The sequence below is a fragment of the Sinocyclocheilus grahami genome, unplaced genomic scaffold (assembly GCF_001515645.1).
Source record: "Sinocyclocheilus grahami isolate Dianchi unplaced genomic scaffold, SAMN03320097.WGS_v1.1 scaffold54.1, whole genome shotgun sequence".
Taxonomy (NCBI): Eukaryota; Metazoa; Chordata; class Actinopteri; order Cypriniformes; family Cyprinidae; genus Sinocyclocheilus; species Sinocyclocheilus grahami.
In genome coordinates this window covers 5,842,436-5,863,868 of record NW_015505233.1, presented here as the reverse complement: position 1 = coordinate 5,863,868, position 21,433 = coordinate 5,842,436, and the positions used below count along the sequence as shown (strand labels likewise).

Below are 21,433 nucleotides of genomic sequence, written 5' to 3'. Positions count from 1 at the left end.
GAGCCCTTGTTTTTCTCCAGCTATTTCTTTAATGGCCCGGTGCCTGACGGCTGCCTCCCTCCCGCTTTTGACCCATTAACCCAGACCCACCCCCGTCATTACCGAATCAGAAGAGGCGATATCGCTCCGGGACCGGGTTCTTTTGGCGAAACGCTCTTGTGCTCCAGAGCGCGCGGAGATTCTGCTGGGAAGCAATTATCGCGAGCGCATTCAATTACGACCTGATCAAATGCGCTAATAAATATTTAAGAAATGTTGTGGTGCTGTGGCCTTTACCAGTTTGCACAAAAGACCTTCAAACGATTGTAGGTTTTCTAAAGACCAAATGAATATAATTCAAGTCCAAGGTTTGCGTTTTAATCAGTTTTTACACCCCTGCACACACACACACACAGCATCCATATCCATAGCAAATAACCGGTTTATTAAGGAGCAAAAACTTAATCCTTTCCACATAACGAAAATTTCAATCAGTGGCATGTGATTTCACACACGCCCTTTAAAATCTTCACAGTCCGATGAAAATAAACCAATGAATTGCCTCAAGTTTGGTGCAGATAATCATTCGGCTCTCGATATGGTGCACAGGATAAAAAATAAAAAGTTGTATTATGCATGTAAAATTCGTTCTAAATCCAAACATAATCCAGCATCTCACCAAATAAATAAAATTGAGGTGCGTTTATTGTATTTTTTATTTATTCGTTCGTTGAGAGTTGAAAACATTTGCAACACGAAAGTAAATTTTGGATGTTAAAATTTGACATACCCCAGTCAGAAGTCATGCGAAATTTTGGTAGTTAACTGATCTTTATTACGGACATGACTGTAATGATCTGCGCCTGCAGTACATTCAGCATTTCACTGGCATTTGGGAATTCTTCCTTAAACCACATTTCGTCATCCACATGTTTTTTTGTCGGTTAGAGCAAATAAGTCAAGTGCTGTTAAATGCATCCAACAATTTTAATCATGCCCGTGCTCCTTCACCGCAACAAATCTTCAAATGCTAGTTTACCTAATGAAATATCACAGCCAAAGACCCCCCCCCCTCCCCCTCTAAAAATGTCCAACGTATAATTAAGATTCTTTTTTCTAAATTTAAATTTTTTTTCCACACGGTGTTCTCAATATAAAATCCTATTTATTTATTTTTTTTCAGGGTAACAAAAAAATGGTTCAGTATATCAAATAAATCCAGCGGCCAATTCTTGATCTTTGGATTATTTGGGAAAAAGATTTACATAAAGTCGTTTCAAAGTCTTATTAAACCATTTGAAATCCAGTAACACCAACTAAATATGGTCAATGTAACTGACCCAAATACATATGTACACAATTCAGCTCCGTTAAGCTGACTAGAATCTGTCATCCTAAAAAATAACCATATTTAGAAAACGAAACAGCTGTACAGGGTTTGAGAGGTGGAGGTAAAGCGGTCGCTGAGCGTTCAGTGTCCCGTGTAGAAAAACGGTAATCCAGATCAGGCAGGAGAGACGCGAGTCCGGCAGAACACTTCAGAACCAGAACTCTGGGGCTTCGAGGAAATCTAATTCTCTTCAGAAACAAAAAGGGGAAAACTAGCTTTCATTTCCCTCCACAACTTTGCCGCTTTCCCCCTTTCTTTTCTCTAAAAAAAAAAGGGGGGGGGGCGCTAACTTTTAAAAATGTGACGAACATCTAACTATTTTGTTAAAATCTGCAAGTCCATATATTTTTTTTTCCTTAAACTCAGCACACTATTAAAACAGAGAGATGGTGAAAATGGAGGGCATTTAAAAAAAATCAGATCACAAGACTTGGAACCTCCAGGACGCTTGGTCTTTGTAGTCCAAACAGTCTGTAGTGTTGAAGTTGAGCTTCCAGGAGGAGGCTGTTTGCTCCTTGTAATCCAGGCAGTCAGAAGAATTGAAGGCCAGGCCAGTGCCACTGTAGGCCTGGTGATGATGGTGGTGGTGATGTCCTGAGGACTGACTGATGTGGTGGTGGGGGTGCGTGGGCATGGACGATGCTGTCATGGGGCTGAGCTGATGAGGGTGGTGGTGAGTGTGCATGGGGGCCAGATAGGAGCCACAGTCCACTCCGCTGAAGTAAGAACCGGAAGGAGCCGGGTAGCCCTGGCTGTAGCCAGTGGTCTGGTTGTAGGGCATGGGGTAGGAGGAGCCAGCAGTGCCTGAGACGGAGCGCTGCATGCAGGAGGTATTTGAGGGAGCGACAGGCTCCGGCAGGGAGACAGACGGGGGTGCAGAGCCTGGAGAAATGGCAGGGCTCCAGATTGAGGAGACAGTACTGATAGAGGTAGAGGTGCTACTGATGCCTGTGTTATTGGTTGAGGAAGAGGAGGAGGAGGAAGAGCCAGCGCTGGAGACGGCAGGGGGGGTAAACTGGCCGCTGCTCTCTGAGCCCGTGCTCTCCCTGGTGGGTGAGGATTTCTTCTTTGCGGGCCGAGCTTTTGTGCTGCTGCCACTCTGCTGCTGCTGACGACATTTAGCGCGACGGTTCTTAAACCACACCTGCAGGACAGAGAGAGGAAACAAACACTTAAAATTCGCTTTGAAATTCTGGTCGAACAACAGCTTAAAAAAATAGAACCACAAAAATACGATAGCACAGAGTCCATTACACCCAGTACACAAACACGCATGAACACAGAGCTCCATTAAATGATTATGGAGACCTTCCGTGCATGTCTGAAGGACATGTTGGAGAGCCATTGTGCAATATCAGAGTGGAAAATAGCTAGTTATTAGCAGTTCCTGGCTTTAATTTGAATGTAGGGCCTTTCTGCTTTACTGTGTGGCTCTAATTTCAGTGCTTGTAGACGGCTGGGTGATAGCAGCCTATTGAGTTTCTCCGCAGAGATGGTAATTCAATAGTGGAAGGAGGGTCTGACCGTGTAAAGCGTTTTGTTTCATGTGCTTATTGAGAGCAAATAAAATTGCTTGGGAAATTGACAGAGGGCTGCTCCTTTAGGCCTCGGATCACTTTAGAAAAAGCATTATTTGCATGAAAAATCCACAGTAGTAGACTGTGGGAATTTTACATTTCCCCATCTCTGATATTTACATCAACTTCAAGGTAGAGTAAGTCTTTTATTCACAGTGATCCTCTGTGTACAGGTCCTTTATATATTTTGTCTAAATTAGCCACATTTCTTCAGTGCGGTTAAATCAGTTCGGTATGCACAAACAAATGCACTGAACACTACTTTGGTTTGGAGAGTACAAATTATTCTAGCATAATTATTACATTCTGTCATGCTGCATAATTAAAAACGTGTCAAAAAAAAATCAATCAATCAAACAGAGACAGGAGCAGAAATCACCTGGCACTTATCCCTATGAAATGGCTGTATATCTAGGCTGACAATGTTAAAACACACCCACGAGTCTATAAAAATAATTGCAACAACTGTAATAATAATTATTACAAACTATTACGAAGTTGTAATACATAGACTAAATGGTTATTTAGAGAACATTTCGATTTTGATTTTTTATTCTCAAACATTCAGTGGTTACATGTACCTGAACTCTGGACTCGGGAAGGTTGATCTTCAGTGCCACCTCCTCTCTCATAAATATGTCCGGGTAACGAGTTTTGGCAAAGAGCGATTCGAGAATGTCAAGCTGTGAGCGCGTAAACGTCGTTCTTTCCCGTCTCTGCTTTCTGGGCGTTGCTGCAAATAATAATAAGAAGCAACAATGCCATGAGAGTATTTACAATAGCAATACTACGCTTTATAGAAAGAGTGGAAATGTGTATGAAAAAATCTGTTTAGATGTGAAATAGCAATAGCTTCTGGACATTTTAAAGTAGGCCTACTATTTTCGGAAATAAAAAAATAATTGTTTTCACCTCAAAGCGGTTTTAAAATTATAGCGGTCTAATTTACAGAGGCTTTGTGGATTATCTTTTACAAACATGTTGCAATGACGATGCAATGAGCTCGTTAGGGCCAATAAGAGAGAGAGAGAAAGAGAAAAAAAAATATCACACACAATAGGCTATGTCAAGACTAATTTTTTCCCTTAACTGAAGTGCCTGAAACTATTTCGAACACTTAAAAAAGCCCACATATAACGCCGTGTACAGTTTATAATGCACGTACCTGGGTATCCGACCGACGGGTGCAGCAGGTCCATGGCTGCGCCGCTCAGCCCCAGGCCGTTCATGCCGTAGGGGGGCTGTTTGAGGTATGACATCATGCTAGAGGCAGTCACGGGTCCCCCCAGATCTTGCCAATAGTTCGATTTCCCCCGATGTTGCAGTTTGACGAAGGACGGACCAATTTAAGTTACTGAAATGCGAATGCAATAACACAAATTATTATTAGCTGATATGCGTAACCACATGAAAATATGCAAAATGCCAAGTGAATTAAATACAAATCGAGAAAAAAGTCCTCTAAAAATCTATTAGAGACGAGGAAGTATAAATAAGTGACAAACTAATTGATAATAACAATAATAATAATAATAAATGACGACGAATCTTGTTTATCTTTTGTAATAATAATAATAATAATAATAACAACAACAATAAAGAAGACTGGCACAATGGTGAAAACTGCATACCAGCATGCCATACGCGAATTAAAAGTATCATTTTATTCCTAAATATTTCTATAATTGTACATATCTATAATTGTATATTTGTAATCGTATTTCAGATACAATTCAAAGTTTGAATATTCCCCACTTTCTGACATTTCCGATATATAAACATATTTAAAATATTTTGCGAACATTAGCTACATTTATTTTACATTCTTTTTTAAAGCGCCGATTTAAAATGTTAAAAACCAAAGACCAAATCTGTGCGGTTTCAAAGTACTTATCAAAAGAATGACTAAACTTGCAGGCCTAATAAACAGTTTCCAGGGTCACTGAATTTAGCTCGGTGTTAAAATGTAATTGAAATAATCTTATTTACAGCAATGTTCAACAAAACTATTTTAAATAATTAACATCTTAGAACAGATAGCAGCCTATAGGGTAATATTGAGAGTTAGGCTACTTCTAGAATAATTTATAACTAGGCTATATATTATTATTATTACACACACACAAATAAAAAAGAAAAAAAGGTAAAGAAAATATATGAATCTTTATTAACGCTTTGTATTAGTTTTGATGGTCATTCAATTTTTAACCAAATTTAGGCGCTGACTGGTTACCTAGGGGAAATGAATGTGGAAGGGCCCCGTGCTGAGAGAACCGAGTCGCTTAGAGTTCTGTGTATTCCAATCTATCCGGGCTTATTCTTTACTCTGTAAAGACTGGTTAGAAAGAACACATCTACGTGCAAATTAACTCAATTACAATGCAGATTAGATCTCTGGGGAAACACCTTCATTTCTTTGCCTTATCACCAAAATAAATTAACAAAAACCCAAAACACGCCTCTCCAATTACTCTCCAAGTGAGCTGGTTTACACTGCGGTGATGAGCTGATCTTTGCAAAACGACTCGCTTTCGGTTCAAACATACGGTCGCTATTTTTAGATGTAATTCATTTTGAAACATTTACTTCTAAGCGATTTTGACAATTAACAGACTGTTGACTAGGTGACTTAAAAACAATACTGACGTCGGTACAGAATAGGACGAAACAAAATCATAATAAAAAACACACTTTTACACAATCCTTTCAAGAAGACCACATTTATCTACATAGAATTTTTTTTTGCTAATATTAAAACAATAAATTAACAAACTTGTATTAGTTCCGTTTTGTGAAAGTGTTGAACGTTAATAAAATTAGGGGGGGGGGGGGGACTCTAAGTTAAAATACGCATTTTTTTCTTACCTTTTTTCAGAACGCTCCGTCCTTCTCTTCTGATTTTTGATTTTTTTTGCAGTCTGAACAGACGATAAAAAATATCCACCAATGCAAGAGTTCAGGAAGGCAAACCGACCGCGGAACCTCGCCAAATAAATGTCGTCTAAACTCTCTCCTCAAAGCTGCAGATATGCAGCAATGTTGATATGGCGCACGTGTCTGGCCTTTAGCTGGACTTCTTGTAGTCTATTCAGAGTGTGTTCCCGGGGTTTAAAACCAAATACATTAAACTCATCTGCTTTGGCTTTCTCGTTCGTGTCTGTCACTAGTTTAAGGTGATTGCTAATGTAGACGGATGGAGATTGATCACCTTCTCCTAACCCTGCCTCTCTAAGAGCGTAGGACACCTGCAGATCCGCCCACTCCAGCCAATCGCTGCGCAGTCTCTGCTTGATTGACAACTGTACCAGCCAGTCTTTGGGTAGAACATCCGTGAAGCCCCACCCCGCGCTGACTAACGACATCAAGAACATACACCGTACAAATAAATCTTTAGAATTTCGAGAAGACCTAAACTATAAAGAAAAGTGTAGACAATACAGATTTAACATTTCCTAAAATTGAAGAAGGAAAATATATTACAATCTGGGCTTTACATACAAAGGGCGTTTTAAAATTATGGTAGGCTATAGAGTATGGCTTTAAAAATATTTAAACCATTTAAATGATATTTTACTGAAAGACTTTAGAATTGCGATGTAGGCCGAGGCATTTAATTAGGAAGTCCTGTCAAATCTAAACAAAATAGGCATATTCTCTAAACGCTTAATTACAATTATGACCGTTTTGCGTCTTGAAATGTAGCTATTTTATTTAGAGGTATATCCTAACTCTAGAAATAAACGGACACATTATCGCATATAAATAGTAGGCTATTAATAATTAATCTAAAGGCAAATTTTATCAACGTAGATTAAACGGTGTAATATAATTAAAGCCATCCAAAATCTAAGCAGTAAAGGACATCAAGGCCTTTCCTCAAATGTCTGGCATCACGTAAAAAAATATAAAATAAATAAAAATAAAAACAAATTCACAAAGTAGGCCTACCGTTTGATACAGAATATAAGACTCCCTTAAGCGATCGATTCATGTAGTCCATCGATTTGAAGTGGTGTAAAAATTGCAGCTAAAAGTTTAATTTATCCACTTTATCTATTTTCATTTTTATTGTTACCCCGCCTCATGAATATTAATGAGTGGCTAATCCCCACTTAGAATTACATTTCAGAATAGTGTGCGTAAAGTTTAATAGGCACACGGAGAGGAAACGTGAAAGGGAGTGAAGAAAAACTCGGCTCTTCCAGAAAAGAAACGAAATCAGCACACAGAGAGAGTCTGAGCCTCAGAGAATCAAAGAAAGCACCTTTCAAGCCTCACTTTCCCAAAGAAATGCCAATAAAATACGGTAACAGAATATCACGGAGGGCGCGGTGTTTCCTTAACTGTTTCTGAAAGACTCCGAAGATCTTAATAAGGCTTCGCTCGGTCCTTTTGTTGATCTCACAAAATCAACTCATTCTAATTGAGGCCTGAGCTGAAAGCGACCTAATGTTCAAAGCAAGTGACCGCCGGAGCAACGAAATTACATTTTTACTAGCCTAGGCTATATGAGGCATCCAATCAAAGACCGGGCGGCTTTACACCTTCTTCTATAGATCAACAAAATCATCGACAAAAGTAGGCTACTCTTGGGAGTAACAGAGATGCTGCTGTAAGCCGTCAATAGACGCGGAAAAACTAAATGGAAAGTTATTGGATACTGCTTAGAAGTACGGTGACAGGGAATGCGCATATTAAATGTTTATACAGCCTGTTCGAAGCACAAGTGTTGGCCCCAGGCCCCCCAAAAAGACAGATTCCACCTGCCCTTAAACTATTTCCACGGATAATAACAACAATAAAATGTGATCCTCAAACACGCACACGATAGAAATATACAACTCCTGCATTTTGTCCGTTTGCTATTTATTCTCTCGGCCCTGATGTTGCTAAGACCCCGTGATAAACCCAGAACAAGTATCAAGTTATCAGGTTGCAAGAAGCTTTTGTAATAAGAGTATTTTGTCTAATCCCAAATTGCAGTCGAATTTTCTAAATGCTGAGCTCGTAAATCTCGGGATTAGAGGAGGCGAGAAGAGGAGGGGGAAAAGTTTGGTTTCTTTAGCCGGCAGGATGGGAGAGGGTCGGCGATGTTGTCGGTCCTTATTAAAACGACGATGCATAAAATACGATACTGAAGCTCGTACAGAAGGCTCGGTACCGATTCCCCCGGTGTATTTTAGGACGAGGAAAGGATTTTCGGCGGTCGAGGGGCTTCGTGAAGCCCAACAGCTCAACACCTGAAGTCAGGCCGTGGACTTCAAAGCAGCTGGATCCACAGAACGCGCTGTGGGACTCGCGCCGAGATGCTCTATAGCCTACTTTTGGAGAGCTCTTTTTTGCCTCTATAAGAATACCTATTCTTAAAAGCTTTTTCAGATTCGTTTTTTTCACTAAACGTACACTGTTGGTTTGAGCCTGAAAACAATAGTTGGCAAAACGGACAACAATCAGGTAAGGGAATTAATTGTGCATTTGGACAATGCCACTGCATCTGTGAACTAGAACGAGCCAGAGGACGTGTTTAATTTGGTTTCAATCTTTATATTTGTGTGTGTGTGTGAAATGCAGAGAAAATGTCAGAGGTATCTAAACTTTCTGATAGTTGCGTAGATGAAACAGAACATTAAATGAGTTCTAATATAATATAAGAAAGCACAAATTCATGACATTTTCATCATGAAATAGAATTTATATATTTATTCATTTATTTTTTTACAAAAAAAACAAAACAAACACGAAGTTTAAGCGCTTTGAACAGATATTCGTAAAAAGTGCAATAAAAACAGTTTCTTTAAACGTAGCCCATTCCAAAAGTTAAATATTAATATTCCATCCCACGTTTTACTGGGACAAATCAGATGTATAGAAACACATCTTGTATTAAATTAGGCATCTGAATGGACTGCAAAACAGTTCAAAGCGGTCATTTAGATATGAACACCACGCTACCGTCTCATCGGGATTACACGGACCTCGCCACAGGTCTAATGCATAAAATTATGACATGCGTTTGAAGCGACTCGCAGGCTCAAACTCTCCGATTAGTAAAGGCAACAAACAAACGTCCTCTCCGCCGCTGTGTAATGGTTTGTGAGCGCCAATAAGTGTCTCCTATTCAGAAGATTACAGTCATCTGTGATAACTGCAAAATAAAAATAACAAACAAAACGCCCGGGGGGAAACGGAGGTACACTCGGACCCAACCGTCAGTAAATGAATGTGAAAGTATTAGAAGGACTAAGGGAGGACGTCAGCTGTCAAAACTTATTTTGCTCGTTAAATGGAGGCTGCGGTGATGGCTGTTTGGCTGAGAATGAAGTGTCTGAGGGAAAACAGATGCTTTGGGCAGAGTGATTCTGCCTTAATCTCCCTCTGAGGAACGACCTCAAACAAAACAAAACGCATACATTCATTTAGAAATAACCATAAAACGCAAGGGAATTTTCGCAGTCCCTCTTGAGTGCCTGTAAATTGTTTTATGAATTGAAAAAAATTAAGTCTGTAGCGTTTCGTCATAGTGCGACTCCATAAGGTTTTATTTAAAGAAACGATTGTCTGAAACGTCAGTCCAGTCAGAACTTCAGAAAACATCATTAAATCAAGTGATTATTAAATCAGTAGGCCAAAAATAACAAAGACAGGCAAATCTATGTAATAATGACAGGACAATATAAATAAAAAAAGAACAGAACATAAACGACGTAATGAAATGTGTTTAAAACATTTTTAATTCTAGGTTCATTCAGTATCAGCTTAAAAAAAATGGCACACAACATTTGCTGTAGGGGCACAAGGCCAAATCCATTAGTAACCAAACCCACACGAAGTGTTTAATTCGAGTATGAAATCATTTGGATTTTATTGAACAGTGATATTTATAGTGGAATAAATAAACAGGTGATGCTCATACAATAAAGACCTGAAACTGAAATATGCAGACAAGAAAAGCCCCCCTTCTAAACTATACAATAAATATTGAAGTCCTTGAGCAAATGTACAGGATTGTGAAGATGGTTACTTTAAAAACGTCTCAAACTTTAATAAAAGCAAATGGTAATAAATTACACTGATCGTGACTGCTTCTGAAAATAAATTTTTTTTTCAAGCTTTTTTAAGCCTCCAACAGTAAAATGAAATGTACAACATGACCGTTTATTTTTTATATGCACTCGCAGTATTTCACTCCTCTCACTAAAGCAAGCTCTAACATGTTTGGTAAACATATTAAACATAAAAAAACACTAAATATATTTTAAACGCAACAAGTCCCCCTTCTCAAATATTCTACACTAAGAAAGTTAAGTAATTAAAACATTTCAGCACTTGTGAGAGAAGAACATGTTGATAAGATTTTCTTAAAACTGAAATGTGATATGATTTTGAAACCCAATCCTATTCACAAATAAAAAAAATGTCCCAGGTTAAATGCTGTACCGAAACTTTGAGTAATAATTTCCTGTAAGAAAGAGAAACACATTCGGAAGGCTGTGAATGCCTTAGTGTTCAGATTAATCTGTATTATAATGGATATAACCATTTAGTCAAAGTTTTTGAAATTGTACAGCTTTGCATCTCCTCAAATATTAGTTCCTTAAGTACCTTGTTTGTGAAATCCAACAAACCAAACCTAATGATAATAATAATAAAGTTTTTGTATTTGTGTATGTTAAATAATAAATCTCAGGTATTAATAAAACAGGATGCATCTCGGGGCATTCAGCAGTTCTTAAGCCCTTAGTGATAACAAAAAGATCTACATATGAAGATTTAAAACAACAATGATAAGGTGTATGCTGTGGTCTCTATGACACAAATACATTTCAAGATTTTGTAGTGTATGTCATCTTGCTCCTTTTTTGACCGTCACTGAAGAACGCACTTCTCCTCTTTCTTTGCCATCTTGCCTTTGTTCTGTTCCAGGGTTCTCTCCAGGTGCTCGTCTTCCTCCTCAGCCCTGCCGACACACACACACACACACACACACACACAGGACACACAGGATCAAAGGTCACGGACAGGGACACAGGAGAATGCCACCTGCACCTCCACCACCTATGACCTGTACTTCAGAGTCATTTTGGCTCTTGAAATATTCACAAGGCCTCTCTGCCGACTCCATCCCCCCCACAAAACACCTAAACACACTTGGTGGCAAAGAGAACACTGGTGACTGCAAACTTTGGCCTTTAAAACCCTCTCTGAACCACGCTATAGGGCCTGGAGGACTAATCCTGGCTCCGACAATCCCACAATGCCTTGCGGCTGGAGGACTTACTCTTTCTCCTGGGCGTCTAGGTCTCGGACCAGCGCATCACGTTTGTTGACCAGTATGACCAGCTCATCCAGCAGCAGCTGCTCTCGGCGCTTTTGCGCCTCTGTCTTCTGCCAGTCTGGAACGTGGAAAGGAAACATGGAAGAAAGTTAGAGAAAAGCTCAGACTGATCATTAATCACCTTAGAGCACCTTCCCACATAATCCAGGAAACAAGACATCCAAAAACGACAGTTCTTTCATCATTTACTCACCCTCATGTCATTCCAAATTATCAATATATTATTATAAATTTTTTTGTGTGTGTCCATACAATGAAACCCATTGGGCTCCAAAGTTGTTTTAGACACCACTGACTTTCAAAATTTTGTGTTCTACAGAAGAAACAAAGTTATACGGGTTTGGAAATGATGAGCGTGTGGAAATGATGACAGAATGTCATTTTTGGTTGAATTATCCCTTTAAAAGACATAAATGTCATCATATACTGGCTTTTAGTGAGAAAGACATCACTGTCCCATGATAAAATATTCAGAAAATGTAGCCATACTGTTGTGGAGTTCTTGTGAAGTTGTACCAGGTATGGAGAGCAGCCACACGGTGGAATTCAGACAGAAAGGATCTGATAACGCGAGTGAATGCAAGGACAGTATATTGAATACACCAACTGTTTTCAGATGCCTCAAAACGACTCCCAAAGAGACGCATTGACTCCATTTCTAAGACCAAATTGCAAAAAATCTGTCCATAAATACAATATAATTCAGATTTTTACTACATTTAACACAGAGTTCCGTAATCTGGAAAAAAGCACTTAAAGGTTTTATTCCATATGTGGTTTTTGAAAACAAATGACATAAACTGAATGTTTAAAAGGTGTGTGACTATAGCGAAGGTCTCTGTGAGGTGACCCGCTCCTGTCCCACTGCCAACAACGGGTCTGAAATATCAGCCAGGCAGACGAGATCAGGCCTTACTGATACCAGTGCAGATTAGGGCCCTGCTCACAGCCAAGGGGAAGTTATCTTACCGGGCCTATTCTTCAGCCCGCTGTAAGAACAGACTGTACTAGTGTCTTTACACTGCTTTATTAGCGGTCCCTCATGCACACAGACTCCCAAAAACACGCACACAAAAATCAAATTCTCTTGTTATAGAGAGACCGAAAAAAGAGACAAATGCACATTCAACCGTCTGAAAAGTCTATCCTTAAAATAAATGTACTTCATTAAAAAAATTAATATTTCTGCTGCGGTTGAGTGAAATTGCAGTGTGGTGCTGAGAGCGCCGTTGGTCCCAAGAGTGCCGTTGGTCCCAAAAGGCCTGCTCCTTGCTCTCGTTTAACCTCTGCGCCTTTGAAGTGAAGCGCAGTGGCAAAATGAACACAGTTCCAATATTTGAAAGTTATTTGGCCTCCAGCAGCTAAATTAAAGTCTTTGGTGTTCTGACATAAGGCTTCAGAGAGGCTAATGCTAAATATTTGAGAGGATTTGTCTCAGCTTTAACGAATTTGAACAAAAGCTGCAGGAAGGAAAATGCAAAAGGGGGATGTTGTTCTTTAAAAAGCAATTTAGTGAAAAACAAACAAATATGGAGTTTAGTTTTCTGTTATGTTAGCAATGCAACACGGGCCGGTCGTTTCCTGTGCGCCCAACAGTGCTGACTGCATTTAACATCCTACAGGCCGGACTGTTTATCCTGCATCGCTCTCCATACGTTCTCTGTCTTTCACGACCCTCCTTTTTAATTCACGCTGTCATTTCTGCTACCCCTCCGTCAAAAACGACAATGCCTACTTCACAAAGACCTGCCTGGAGGGAAGGCTACAACCAACAAAAACTTCTCCTGCATGTCCCAAAGAGGTAGAGAGAGAGAGAGAGAGAGAGAGAAAAAACCCTCGACTCTTTACCTCCTCCTCCTGTTCCCCTTCAGCATTCTCAGCCAAAAAGCCACAGATCCTCCCCTGCACCTCTGGCAGAGGCCGCATGCAGCTGTCAATCAAGCGGGAGCAGCACCGCCCCCCTCATTAAGAAGGTAAACAATGAATATGGACGCAGAGGGAGACGGCAGAGTAAACGAGCGATCGCGACTCACCAAAAAACACTAACGGAAGCTGCTGCCTCCTTCTCCTTCATTGCCCTGGGCAATCACGTTAAAACTCACATGGTTGGTGCTTATTCAGATAACCCTAACAATGCACACCAGTGGTAACCATGTGAGCACTCACAACCCACAGAAGAATGCGCTGGTTCAAATCCCCATGACCCTCCTCCACAGCAAAATTTATTCAAGAGTGCAACCTGCTCGGCAGCTTCAGGAGGCACAGAGCTTCTTCTGAGAGTTCTGCTGAAAGATCACTAAACACAAACTTCACACACACGCTCTACTTGCTTTAGCGAACGGACACATGAAGCAAACTTTTGGACCGAATGGAGGGGCTTTTTTGGTTAAAACTTTTTTCGGAGGAAATAAGAGAAAGTAAGTAGTGTTGGAGGAATCCAGGGAAAAATGCATGATCTTATTACAGCAGATTTGGGTGAGTGCTGGGCAGGCTGGGAGCTCCGGCGTAAGATGGAGCTGGAGAGAAGCCAGCTGGGAATGAGACAAAGACCAACATGGAAAACCATGACAAGGAGGATGACGGGACAACAGTCCCAGGATTCTTACCACGCTATTCCCAAACCACATCTCCCATCTGCTTTATCACATACAAATAAAGTGACAAAACCAAATACACAATGTCTTTGAATAAACATTTGAATCACTAATCTGCAGCTTGTTTTTGTGCATGCATATGAGAGATGTAACTAATTTGGGTTTTGAGAAATGAAAAAAATAAAAAAACTACACAAGGTTAAAATGCTGAGGAAAAACAACCTGTAAATCATTTCAGTAAAATTTTGCAGGACATTTTCCGTGATATTAACTAATGCCTACCACAGAATATTATCACTTACATTAAAGCCAAATTGTTTGAAAAAAATAATTAAAAAAAGGCGAAAAGATTCTGGTGTCATTTCTAAATGCACGAAACACAGCCGACTACACAAATACAAACCTCTATTAGGTGCGGTTATATAAAAGTGGACACTGAGAGTCAAATGCAGAAAGTGACGGCTAAATGGAAATGAACACAGATTTCAGTGAATAGTGTAGAATGAGAAAGTGTTGTCTCGCCTTATCTCCAGTTCCAGTCAACTAGCAATCTTGAAAGAGTTTGCAACATCATCAAAGCCGGCCATTTGATAGGATTCTCACACTGCACCCAATCAATCTGAGGAATACGGCAGCCCAGACATGTAACAAAGCTCAAATAGATTTACAAATGGGGTTGTAGGGGGATAAGCCCTTGCACAGGATTACATATTGATTTTAAACATATAAAAAAGCTTATCATATAAAACCGTAACAACAAAACTGGGGGACCTATGCAGAAATCCCTCGGCAAAAAGGAGCGTCCACTTTCAAATATAACGCCCCGGAGTGCACCGCATTTGAGGAAAGAAAGAAATAGGGAGAGGGGAGGGGGAAAAAAGACGAATTTGAGAGAAAGCGTGTGTGCATGGCAGGCAGATAAAAAGGGCAAAAAGGATCAATTTAGAGGCAGAGAAATAGGAGTCATGGCATATTGTGGAAGGCCTCACCACTTTTCTTTGCCTCCCCACAGCGGAGCGCAGACTGAAGGGGTTATCGTTTAGCTGACATTAACACTCACCCTGTTTGCTCTACACCTTTAACCGAATCCTTCCCGTCTTTTCAACCTGCCTTTATAATTTCTGAAATATTTCCTTTCCCTTTCTGGTGTCCACAGGCTTCAGATCTAATAGTGTGTAATGCAACAGGCAACAAGTGTGTACCTGAATTTAAGTCAGTGAGTAATGATATCTACAGTATTAATATTTATTTTAAAAAAGAGCAAACTGATCCAACTGACAAAGGTTGTTACATATGGCATGATAGTCAGGAATGGGCTAATTCAGATTTGATTAACTGGCTCCCTTTCAAAATTGAAAAGTGTGGCGTCTCACAGGAAGCAAAAATGGAATCTGAATTTGAATGAAGGGAAGATTAATTTACTGAATTAAAAAAACTGAACACATCTATCTATCTATCTATCTATCTATCTATCTATCTATCCGTCTGTCTGTCTGTCTGTCTGTCTGTCAAAATAAATAAATGAAACGAGGCTTTGCTGAACTAACATTCAAAGTTTGTCTTCATAAGCTTTGCCTTTCTAGTTAAAAATTTGTTTTATGTATTCCAATTCATTTTAATTGTACTTTATATTCAAATGTAAATGCGAAATTCAATTCTGCATCCTGTTTGCCACCTTAATTGCTGTCAACAAAACAAAACAAAACATTGAGGACACTTAGAATGGAGACGTCAAATAGTTCTTGACATTTTGTTAAAAAAAAGACATGTAAAATGTTCTAAATGCTACTCAAACATGACATCTATACAAGGCTTCAATATTACTCATCTCCAGGTCACATTGACTGTAGATTCTCCTCTGCACAGCCGTGGGGTCGAGGAGAGTGAGTATTTTTCTCTATCAGCGAGAGAGTGTGCGCTGATACGAGAGAAAGTGTGTGTGCCCGTCTGAACGCCTCAGCCGCTGCACTTCCAATGTCATCAGCTGACCAAGCAAATCAGCAATTACCTGTCTGCATTGGCTGGGCGCGAAAGCCTGTCGGGGCTCCAAATAAGAAACTGATGCACGAACCTCCTCACCAGCAGCTCAGAACTATCTCTGACTCGCTTCAGAAACACCCTGACTCTGAATGCCAAGTGCTGTGCCTCATGGGGGAGAGAGAGAGAGAGAGAGAGAGAGAGAGAGAGAGAGAGAGAGAGAGAGAGAGAGAGAGAGAGAGAGAGAAAGAGAAGAAAGAGTGTGTGTGTGCCTGTCTGAACGCCTCAGCCGCTACACTTCCAATGTCATCAGCTGACCAAGCAAATCAGCAATTACCTGTCTGCATTGGCTGGGCGCGAAAGCCTGTCGGGGCTCCAAATAAGAAACTGATGCACGAACCTCCTCACCAGCAGCTCAGAACTATCTCTGACTCGCTTCAGAAACACCCTGACTCTGAAGGGCGGGTGGGGGGGGGGGGGGGGGAGAGAGAGAGAGAGAGAGAGAGAGAGAGAGAGAGAGAGAGAGAGAGAGAGGGAGCAAGGCAGATAAAGTGAGAGAGAGAGAAAATAACTGCGAGTGATAATTCAACAGGTAGCAGTGTGTGGACTGATAGGGTTGTTACAAGCAGCAGGGACTGAATTACCACTGCCGTGGATGGACCCTGTCACCCTTGCACATCCAGACCAATATTTGGAACTCACTCCATGTTCACTGATAAGTGGACACAAGGCTGAGGCACTTCAACATCTGAACGTTATTAGCTTAAATTCCAGCTATCGGGCTCAGCATTTAGCGTTCAGTATCACGGCAGCTCTCAGCGTGGAGAAATCTTTCAGAAACAAGACAGAAGCATGTCAGAATATTGAGATGAACCGTGTTGATCTGCCTCGGCGAAGCCCTGGAGGTGAGAAAGTGTGTGGCGAATTCAGGGAGCGTCACAATACGGGGGATCTATGCTATCTGCTTGGCTATTCATGTCCACTGTCAACCTCTCCGAACTAATTAGAATTGATTTATGATGGATCAGCTAGCTTATCAGGTGCAGAAAGAAATTACCATGGCTAGCCAAGGGGTGAGAGGGTCATCATCGAATTGTAAAATCAATTTGCATTGATTGTAAAAGGTTCATTTTGCGAGAGAGGACACAGTCAAAGGGATTAAACTTAACCAGACAACTTTGATACCGCACAATAGGCTTTATTTTTTTTACTTTCCTTACCAGTCTGTATAACACGCACTCCAAAAGCTTATAAATGCGAGTGCGTTCTTTGACGTCCCCGAGGCACATCACAGAGATTTAATATTGACGTGGAAGTGACATCTGCACTATGGCTGTAATACCTGCGGTTTTGAGAGTAAATCATATATATTGTGTCCAATCCAAGGGTGAATTTGTAAGATCTATATTAATAAAAGGAGCTAAAAGAATTGGCAGTGCTATCAAATCAGGAATGGGTGGGTGGAGCCATGTCTGAGGTGTCAAAGAGCAGGTTTAATTAAGCAGGAGAGGATCTTTGTCTTTCACAGAGCACCTCTCAAATTCACCGCCAAATCCCTCTTTCAGTCCCTCTTACCTTCAATCGCCAGCATTGCCCTTAATTCTCGGTTCAGCAGCTCAAAGCGTCTCTCCAGATCGTGTTCCTTCTCCCTGGGCAAGTTGTAAAAGTTCATCAATATGTTAATTACTAAATCATTAAACACTTAAAGAAACCTTTAATAAACATTGATTCGTGAACTCGCCAACACCTTCCCTACCTCACATTAATCTACTGCAAATAAGCGATACACAAACAGGAACAGAGGGGGCAGAGAGCGGTGAAACGATGGTTTATGGGGGGGGGTGTATCACACGGCAAATTAAATTTCGCCACTTTCAAATGTATTGGAAATGAGCTAACTCTGTCCCTAATAGAATTTGTCCTTCACAGCCTGTTCGGTGACTAAAAAGAAATGAAAGAAAGAGAAATTATCAAGGCCCTTTTAATTGAGCACTTAAAAAGCCCTTTTTCAGTGATATAATGTGATTAGAATACTTCAATCTGTCATTTGCGAGAGCTTTGAAACTCTGTCTCTTTCTTCTCCTCTCTCTCTCGCTCTTTATGCAGAATGAACAGCCGCCCAGATTTCTGTACGTCTCACTCTCACTTTTAAAGAAAAGGATGAAAGGTTTAAAAAATGAACATTATCATCTTTTGAGGCAAAAAATAACTGCGAAAGTAGTTAAAAAAGAGGGTAAATATGTGGGTTATTGTCATAATGGCTTCCTCTTTTAGGTGAATGAAGTCATTTTTTCAATTCTTCTTTTTTTTTGGTTGATCCAATTCTCATAATGGGTGGAATAATACAGTCTTTGAAATCACATTATTGCAGACGCGTCCGTTCTGATATGCCGTTTTGTCCGCTTTACGGTGGAGGGCCACCAGGGGAGGGGTGGAAGTGAATGAGGGGCCCGACCTTCTGACTGGGCTCAGGTCTCCTGGGAAAATCATTTCAAGTGTGGGTCTCAACATATTATAGGTGTGTGTGCTCAGAGACCACCGCTTCCATTGGTAAGGGCTGGAGAAAGAGAGAAAGGGTAAACATGAACTCACAGCAGAGAGAGCTGGTTCTGTCGGCGGATCAGAGCATTCTTCTTGTTGACAAGCGTAAACCATTCCTGCATCATGGATTCTTCCTCTTCCTTATTATTGCCTGAAGACACACATACACAGAAAACCTTAGCATGTAAAACTTTATTATAACATTCTTATCATATTAAAAAAACATTGATGTGATGCAGGGTTTTTTAAACTAGGTCTGGGGACCATTTTTTTTTTTTTTTTTTTTTTTTTTTGGTCGATCCAATTCTCATAATGGGTGGAATAATACAGTCTTTGAAATCACATTATTGCAGACGCGTCCGTTCTGATATGCCGTTTTGTCCGCTTTACGGTGGAGGGCCACCAGGGGAGGGGTGGAAGTGAATGAGGGGCCCGACCTTCTGACTGGGCTCAGGTCTCCTGGGAAAATCATTTCAAGTGTGGGTCTCAACATATTATAGGTGTGTGTGCTCAGAGACCACCGCTTCCATTGGTAAGGGCTGGAGAAAGAGAGAAAGGGTAAACATGAACTCACAGCAGAGAGAGCTGGTTCTGTCGGCGGATCAGAGCATTCTTCTTGTTGACCAATGTAAACCATTCCTGCATCATGGACTCTTCCTCTTCTTTATTATTGCCTGGAGACACACATACACAAAAAATTTAGCATGTAAAACCTTATTATAATATTATTGCCATATTAAAAAACATTGCTGTGGTGCAGGGGTTTGATAACTAGTTCTGGGGACCTCCAGTGGGTGGCAAGTGGGCGCTAGAAGGCCTGCTTTCAAAAATAAAATTAAAACACAAATACCTTAAAACAAAGTAAATTATTAAAAAAAATATCTGAAAATATCTTTAAAAAAATACAAAACTCAACATTTTACCATTTCATTCTGGTTTCTAAACACTGGTTAGAAATCATGAGATTAAATCAAAAATTATTTTTGTTTAGCCATCACAAATTCCCACTAATTACTGACATGCTAAATATTATCTTCAAACACCTAGCTAATAATTAGACAATTTAGCCAAGTTCCTGCTAGTTACAACAAATCTCCACTTTAAACCGACTTTCTCTGGCACAGATAAATTAAGCACTTTTCTCACACCTCCAACGAGTATAACGTGCATCAAATGAGATTATCTGACAGGCTTTTCTCAACAGCGCAGACTGACACGCATGTTAGGAAGCGATCCAGATGTGTGTTCACTACCTACATATTAGACACTTCACAAGGTACTGCCATTGTCAGTAAAACAGATGACTCTGGATTAGAGCAGGCTGGTTACTTTCCTCCGCTGACTGGGATTAAAGCCTCAACTCTGGTTCTTTGTGAAGCCTCAGAGCTTCAGATCCGATGTACATCCAAAAGCACATGTCCTGTGCCCGAGGCCTACATGTGCGGATACCAAACTTACATAGTTGGAAACAACAGGTGGGGCCCGCCCATTGCTCAAAGGCCATATGTGTAACAGTTAAGAAACTCAATTACTCTTATAATTCTCATGATAAAAATTAGCTATTAAAATTCAATGACTCACGAGTGAATGTAACTGAATATCTGGAGTGCAATGTACATGCAATGTTTTTGTTTGTTTGTTTAAAGAAATAAAAGTGCCCCTATTATGGATTTTTGAAAGTTACCTTTCATGCAGTGTGTAACACAGCTCTAAGTGGATGAAAACATCCTGCAAAGTTTTAAATCTGAAAGTGCACCCGTGTACAGTATAAAGTTATTGTCTCTCAAAAGAAAGAGTCGACTCTGAATCATTGAAACAAGTCATCAACATGAAACATTAGCATATTGCCTCCACTTGTTGGTCTTTTTGGTTGGTCTGAATGAAAATGCAAATTCATTCTTTGCCACTAGGTGCCGCTTTTGGAGCGGTAAAATAGCTGTTTCCCCGGTAATGCTGTACACAAAGCATCATAAACGCTTCTTTATCAGGCATTACAGGCAAGATGAAATGAAAATGAGACCAATCTGATCAATCCCCGCAGATTAGCGTCACACAAAGGAGGGGTTTGGAAAAATTAATCGTTGAGCAAGTAAGGTAAAAATAAATGTGCATATTATAAGACAATTAAAGTGTTTTTGACCTTGCATGCATGTCAACCTGTTGTCCAAAATATGAACCTTTCATTACCCAGGGGCACTTTAATACTTTTTATTAATTACTTTAATACTTTTATTCAGCAAGAATGCAATAAATTGATCAAAATTGACAGCAAATACTTAAAGGGGTGGTTGATTGCGATTTCACTTTTTTAATGTTAGTTAGTGTGTAATGTAATGTTGCTGTTTGATCATAAACAATATCTGCAAAGTTACGAAGCTCAAAGTTCAATGCAAACGGAGATATCGTCTTTTAAAATTCTGGCAGTTTAATGTCTACAAAAACGACTGGTAAGGGACTACAACGAGTTACTTCCCGGGTCCGTTACGTCAAGAACCCAGAATTTTACATAAACCCGCCTCTGGGAAAACGCAGCAAAGGGGGCGAGGCCATGCTGCGCTGCTTTAGAGAAGAGGAAGAGAAAACTAGGGGTGCACGTAAAAATCTATTCATATATGAATTGCGATTCTGTCTTCTAACGATTCTAATGGATTCACAAGTTTCAAACTGTTCTAAAGCAGCGTTCTCATCCTGTTCCTGGCCTCGCCCTGCTGTGCACATGCTCTGCATCTCTCTCTCTCTCATTCAGATTATCAGCTCAGTGAATACACTTATTTTCACATGCTATAGCTATGAGAAGCGTTATACATGTACGTGCGTGCAGTTGCCAAACTGTACTAAAGCTTTAATCAGAATAAAACCGTATATTAAAAGCTAACAGAAGCAGTATCATTTACAAATAACAGCGTATCTAAAAGTATGAGACAACAAACAAAAATCTTAGGCCTACCATTAAAAGCCGTGCTTGCACAGGTTCTGCGCGATCCTCTTCAATAATATCCTCTGCGTCTCAATCTGGCTCAAATTGATAAGCAATATAGAT

The 21,433-nt window shown here is 40.2% G+C and overlaps 2 protein-coding genes across 2 annotated transcripts in view; both read right to left on the bottom strand.

Moving 5' to 3' along the window:
• Positions 1-919: 919 nt before the first annotated feature.
• On the bottom strand, positions 920-6,166 carry otx1 (orthodenticle homeobox 1). The gene is made up of 4 exons (XM_016269830.1): positions 5,812-6,166; positions 4,112-4,300; positions 3,528-3,679; positions 920-2,513 (listed from the first exon to the last, which is right to left on the bottom strand). Exons 2-4 carry the CDS (start codon positions 4,206-4,208, stop codon positions 1,791-1,793), a joined length of 972 nt encoding a protein of 323 aa, XP_016125316.1. The 5' UTR covers positions 4,209-4,300; positions 5,812-6,166; the 3' UTR covers positions 920-1,790.
• A 3,501-nt stretch (positions 6,167-9,667) lies between these two features.
• The window catches only part of LOC107583560 (EH domain-binding protein 1-like), a 124,001-nt gene continuing 112,235 nt past the window's right edge, over positions 9,668-21,433 (bottom strand). The window contains exons 18-21 of the mRNA XM_016269829.1: positions 18,445-18,544; positions 17,428-17,501; positions 11,225-11,339; positions 9,668-10,903 (exon numbers count right to left, since the gene is read on the bottom strand). Of these exons, the coding sequence (XP_016125315.1) occupies positions 10,813-10,903; positions 11,225-11,339; positions 17,428-17,501; positions 18,445-18,544 (380 nt within the window). The 3' untranslated portion in view covers positions 9,668-10,812. The remainder of the gene's footprint in view (positions 10,904-11,224; positions 11,340-17,427; positions 17,502-18,444; positions 18,545-21,433) is intronic.

Excerpts from the sequence above, each read along its gene's own strand:
- otx1 (XM_016269830.1), bottom strand. The coding sequence starts at position 4,208 with ATGATGTCATACCTCAAACAGCCCCCCTACGGCATGAACGGCCTGGGG. Across the intron at positions 3,680-4,111 it reads CCCGTCGGTCGGATACCCAG|CAACGCCCAGAAAGCAGAGA; the intron begins GTACGTGCATTA and ends TATTATTTGCAG. Across the intron at positions 2,514-3,527 it reads TTCCCGAGTCCAGAGTTCAG|GTGTGGTTTAAGAACCGTCG; the intron begins GTACATGTAACC and ends TCTGTCCTGCAG.